The 6000-nt window shown below is 36.8% G+C and overlaps 1 protein-coding gene across 8 annotated transcripts in view; it reads left to right on the top strand.

Annotated features, from left to right (window-relative positions):
• Positions 1-1155: 1155 nt before the first annotated feature.
• The window catches only part of LOC110805315 (pentatricopeptide repeat-containing protein MRL1, chloroplastic), a 32359-nt gene continuing 27514 nt past the window's right edge, over positions 1156-6000 (top strand). For all 8 annotated transcript variants that reach the window (XR_008919464.1, XR_008919460.1, XR_008919463.1 and 5 more), the window contains exons 1-8: positions 1156-1580; positions 2842-4060; positions 4201-4429; positions 4720-4783; positions 4902-5046; positions 5150-5265; positions 5539-5667; positions 5779-5952. Coding sequence is in view for 3 of the 8 variants with exons in the window: in XM_022010909.2 (XP_021866601.2) it covers positions 1251-1580; positions 2842-4060; positions 4201-4429; positions 4720-4783; positions 4902-5046; positions 5150-5265; positions 5539-5667; positions 5779-5952 (2406 nt within the window). In the remaining 5 variants the exon portion in view is untranslated. The remainder of the gene's footprint in view (positions 1581-2841; positions 4061-4200; positions 4430-4719; positions 4784-4901; positions 5047-5149; positions 5266-5538; positions 5668-5778; positions 5953-6000) is intronic.

The raw sequence follows: 6000 nt of genomic DNA, 5'->3' as shown, positions 1-6000 counted from the left end.
CCTCGCTGCTGCTCAGAAATCAGACCCCTGCCGGTGACTCGTCGCCCTCACCCTCCATGTTCGCCTCCTCGATTTTAATTATTCAGTTACTTTTAAAATTTAATTATTTAGGTAAATTCAATTATTTTGGTACCCTAAATTGAATTTTAAAAGTAATAAATTTTTTCCAGGTTGATTTTCTGATGAAGCTAGTATGGAATAGGAGAGTATTATGGATTAATTGCGAGATTGAGTGGTAATAATGGTTGCTATGGTGGTGAGAGATGAGAAAGAAGAAGATGAAGATGATGGCGAATAAAAGTGAAGAAAAAGAGCAGCAAAAGTGAAGAAGAATTTCCCAACAAAATTTTTGGAGTTAATTGATTTTTTGGGGTTAATTGATTTTTTTTTGGGGTTTAATTACTTTAATTAAAGGTTAATGTTAGGATTAATAGATAAAATGGTTGATTAAGGGCAAAAGGGTAAACATACGCTAACAGACTCTTAACGTCCGTTAGCCTTGTGGACATTTTTTGTTATTTTTTTTTAAAACCTTAAGGGTATTTGGTGCATTCTGGAAATAACAAGAAAATAAAACGAAGGGTAACAAAACTAAAAGAGAGTAATTATTAAGTTAACAAACCTTCTGATCCTGCTTAAACACTAAGGACTAACTTAAGCATTCTCCTTCGTCCCCAACCTTTTCCTCAAAAACTCATTCCCCCATTTCAACCTCTCCACAGTTACATCACCGCACCACATTATCCCCTTCACCAACATCCCCGACACGTACACTTTGTTAAATCTGAGGGACACTTCATGAAAAAAGCGAAAAATAAAATTATATATTAAATGAAGTAATATAAGAAGCTACAAAGTGTTGTAGCCAACTAATTATAAACTTTATAGCTTAAAAACATTATAGCTAAAGATTTAACGTGACGAATTTAACTACACCACTTTATCCCTAACCATTAGAATTGTTCTTAACACGCCACTAAATTAATTCAATAATTTCGGTTGTCAAGATTTGGCGCCATAGGAGAAATTCCCCAAAAAGTCCTTAAACATCAACTAACTACCGTTTTTGGGATATCAACAGTGCCACATCAGCAAGCTACAAATCCACAAACAACCAAAACCCCCCAAAAAAAATAAAAAAAAGTTTCTTCATCATCCATAACTAGTCATACTCCCACTCTCTTACAACCTCCATTTCATCATCATCATCTTCATCCTCATCTCTCTCGTTTTCTCTCTCCTCAGCTTCCATGGAAGCTTTGTACTCTCCGACCACAAAAACCCTAGCCCTAATTCCACGATTTTCTTCATCTTCATCTTCTTCATCTTCATCTTCTGTTTGTCTTTGTATTTCAAAAATTCAATCAATTCGCAGTGAATTCTTCGGAATTTCCCCTAAATTGAGGCTCAAATCTCGTCGGAAATGCAAGCGTCTTCGATTTCATACCACTCAAGTTCCCGTCGCTTCGTTGAACTCGTTTCCGATTGTTGCCGTAATTGTTGCAGCGGTGACGGTTTCCGCCGTTGCCGTCGTCTTCTCCAATTTCTATTATTCCAAGCGGAAGAAAAATTCCGATAAGGTTAATTCCTGTCTTTCTCTCCAATTTCTCGCTGTAAAATTATGCTGTTTTTTCAACGGTTTTGATATATGCAGCCTAATATAGTTTAGGAACTTATGACACAATCACGCATCTATTACTGCAGTGTGTTACTTCGTATTTATGTTTTTAATAATTGTTGACATCAGTGGTGATTGTTGAAATGTTGAAGCATAAGTAGAGCTAAAATTCAACAAAAAGAAATAATTCAAAATGTATTACAGTTGCTACCTGTTCGTTACGAAGGAAGAATTGTGGAATTTTGCTATAAGAGTGTCCTTTTTTCCGTGGAATTGAAATAGGTGAATTAGTTAAAATTTAAAGAAATAGTATTTGCTATTTGTGCATTTGTGGGAGTAAGATTGCCTACATTTGTGTGATTTGACCTCAATTTTTATGGTTTGAGGCGGATGGAACTCATAGAAGTAGTTCTTTAATTAAAGACTCCCAGAACTTTTTGGTATTATATAAATAGTAGGTAAAGTTATAATTGCAATTTTTACTCAAACACGTGTCCAAAAAAAAAAACTACTCTGAAAGAAAAAATAATGAGTATCGTTGCAACTTTTTTTAGATCAACACAGGCTTAAGAGTTAACATTATTACTGCAATTTTGACTTCGAACTTGAGACGGTCATTTCAGGATGGGGGAAAACGAGCATCAATGAACATAATGGTGTCGAGGAAAAGGGGGATGGTTTTTTTTAAAAGGTAAGGGTGTTTATAAGAGAGGGAGAACGAGTGATTGTTGATTGTAGGGGGTGCAAAAGACACTGATTAACAAGAAAAAAGTGTGATGCCGAAGAAATTATATGAAATTTATCCTAATATTTAGTGTTTAGTTCCATCTAACCATGAAAATTGGTTTTTACTTTTCACCGATTCTTGTTTATTCGGTTATTTTCTGTTGCACAACAGTAATGGATGATGGACAATGTTGTATTGGTGGAATATGAATACTGAACTGCATCTAGAATATTACGCTGAGCGTGGCAGAATATGAATACTTAGCTGAATTGAATACTGATAACCTGAAAATTTCTGATTGAGTGGCTATTTTGGTTAACAATCTGAGTCATCAGAAAATTAATGCCAGTAATCTAAATCTCACATATTGTAACCTGTATAATACTGTAGATCCTATTGTACACTCTCCTAACACCTGTTTTCCTTTCCCAATGTACCCTGTATAGGCTTATCTTCTAATTAGTTTTGAATATTTCCTCTTGTTCTGTCTGTATAGTCTCCAACTTCCAAGTATAAACAAGAAGAAAAAGATACTAGGAAAGTGGGCTATAGTTCAAAAGATGCTGCACTTCTTCACATAGGAAGTTTGAAGGAGATAAATTATCCATCACCAGAAGTTGGAGAAAGCATCTCCGAGGATAATGTTGGCAAGGTCAATTTGTCATGGAAGGGCTCTTCATCAATACCTGAAGATACATCTGCAGTCAGACAAGCAGATTTTTCTGATTCTAACTCTCATGGAGTAGGGGCTGTTGCTTCTGCGCTTATGGAGAAGAAAGAAGTAGACCTATCACTTCCACATGCATCTTCCCAACAGCTTCAGATAAATAGTTTTAAGGAAACAAACTACCCATTACAAGAAGTCCAGGAAACCACTTTCAATGATAGTGAGGGTAGCACAAAATTGTCGTATCAGGATTGCTCTGCACCACCTAACGGTACATCAGATGCTGAGCTAGCAGATTTTCCTGACTCTAGTTTCCATGATTTAGGGACCATTGCTTCTGCACTTTCAGAGAAGAGTGAAGAAGTTGGTCTATCACTTCCAGAGGCATCTCCTGGATACCTTGACATGGAAAGTCTTAAGGACAAAAATTACTCACTTCCAGAAGTTGTAGCAACCACTTCAAAGGATAATGTATGCGGTATCAAATTGTCATGTCAAGATCCCTCTTTCACACCTCTAAAAACACCTGATGTTGAAGAAGCAGATTTTCCTGATTCCAACTTCCTAGGGGCCATTGCTTCTTCTCTTTCAGAAAAGAGTGTAGAAGTAGGTCTAACTCTTCCCGAGGAATCTCCCGAATTAGACGCCCTTCAACCATCCGTGCACTTCACTGAAGAATCAGATTCTGTAGTATATGGAGTGGGGACTGATTTGAATTTAATATCACCAGTCCATGTCGACACAATGCACGATGCTATGTCTGTTCTGGTGGATACTGGATTCACAAAAGACAGTAATCTTGTAGAACACCACCAAGATCATGATGAGTTTGAACTTCAAAATTCTAGCTATCTTGGTAGTACAAGATCTGGTAGAGATGAGCTGTACTTGTTTTATGAGAATACCTCTGCATCAGACAACTCAGAGCATTTGCTAGGAATAAATGGATCATCTACTGAAACATCTCGGTTGGCGAAAATTAACTTTCCTGGGACTACGAGGAATTCTGGTCCTAAAATGTGGCATGAGGGTTATTTCCAAACTGCAGGTTATGCTGAATATATCTGTGGAACATGATTATTTTTCAGAAATCAGTTGTGTATCATGACTTTGGTCTGGGATATGGCTTGGAGTTTCATGATTATGCATCAAATATCTGACTTGTTTTTTAGACTTCGGTTTTTCCAGGCGTAAGAGAACATGGGCCTGTTGCATCCCGTGAAGGAGGCTCTTTTCATGAGGGAAAAGGCGTGCGGAAAGTAAGAAGAAGTCTAAGAAGTGACACAAAGGCCCATTCTTTGCTTTATGACCACCAAAGTGTTTCTGATCTTCCTGCTGTGTGTGCATCGGAAGTTAATAGTGAACTCACTATACCTAAGAATATCAGTGCGTACAACCGCTTGCTAAAAAGTGGCAGGTAGAGAATTTACTATGCTGTGGTCCTATGTTTTACAGCGTTTATTTATAGTTGAACGTTGGGGAAAATGGTTTGCTGACATTGAAATTCACAAATTTTGTGACACTGGAAAAGAGGTTTTATTTGTTATACAGATAGATATATGCATAGATTTTGGTGAGGCTGTTCTGATTTGGTGTTTACCCTTCTTTTCTGTTGGATTCTTCTGTAGCTAAGCTGATATAATTCCCATTATGTCCACCTTTTCTCTCTAGTTTTTTTTCTGCCTAACCTTTTTATTTATTTATCAGGTTAAGCCAATGCATAGAGTTGCTTGAAGATATGGATAACAAAGATATATTGGATATGAATAAAGTAAAGCCACGATTTTTTTGGCCTTTTCTTTGTGTTCAGAAAGATTTCATTCTACAATTTAAATTAGTAAATACTAGGAATTTATTTTATTGTTTGGTTTTTGATGTATTGGTTTCAGATTTACCATGCTAAATTCTTTGACTTCTGCCGAAGACAAAAGGCTGTTAAAGAAGCTTTCCATTTTACCAAGCTGATTCCAGATCCCGCGCTTAGTACTTTCAATATGCTTATGTCTGTTTGTTCTGCTGCACAAGATTCAGAGGGTAAGCTTAAGATTATAATGGCAATTTGTTTAGGTTTTAATTAAATTTAATTTCTTTTTTTGCTGTCAACTTTGTTCTGCTCTAACTATGAATGTGCCTGTAGGAGCTTTTGATGTTTGGCTTCTGGTTCAGAAGGCTGGATATAAAGCTGATTGTAGACTTTACACTACCTTGATATCAACCTGTGCAAAAAGTGGAAAAGTTGATATAATGTTTGAAGTATGTCTGCTTCGTCAGTAACGTTTTCCTAAAGCTTTCTAGTATGTAAATTAGTCGTACCTTCACAGGGCTTGCCTATTAAGATTCTGCTCCGCTCTTCTTTTGTGTGTTTTGATTAAGATATTTTTTCCTTTCCCTCTTGTAATTTTCTTTTCCTTTTTAAGTCACAGCTGTTTGTCCAGAGTATTATTTGTTTATGTCTGTCTATGCAATGTTGTCCTTTCTTGTCTTATTTGATATCTCTTATGGTTCACTCTGGACTTTGTTCATCAGGTCTTTCATGAAATGGTGAATGCTGGGGTAGAACCAAATCTTCATACATATGGAGCTCTTATTGATGGTTGTGCAAGAGCTGGTCAGGTAGCTAAAGCCTTTGGTGTTTATGGGATTTTAAGGTCTAAGGTATGTTGTTATTGTATATCTGGAGGTTAATTTGGTTGATTTTTAGACTACCTGTGCATTGCTTCCTCAGTAACTCTAAAAGCCAATTGATAGCATACCTTAATGCAGTAGAATGTGAAGCCAGATCGAGTTGTGTTCAATGCACTTATAACCGCTTGTGGCCAGTCTGGAGCAGTAGAACGTGCTTTTGACGTGCTGGCAGAAATGAGATCTGAACTACAGCCTATCGACCCTGATCACTTTACTATTGGCTCTCTGATAAGAGCTTGTACAAGTGCTGGTCAGGTAAGGAGTCTCTTAGTCTCTTAACTGTATCACATTTACGGTACAAGA

The sequence above is a fragment of the Spinacia oleracea genome, chromosome 4 (assembly GCF_020520425.1).
Source record: "Spinacia oleracea cultivar Varoflay chromosome 4, BTI_SOV_V1, whole genome shotgun sequence".
NCBI classification, from domain to species: Eukaryota; Viridiplantae; Streptophyta; class Magnoliopsida; order Caryophyllales; family Amaranthaceae; genus Spinacia; species Spinacia oleracea.
This window is presented reverse-complemented; position numbering and strand designations above follow the sequence as displayed.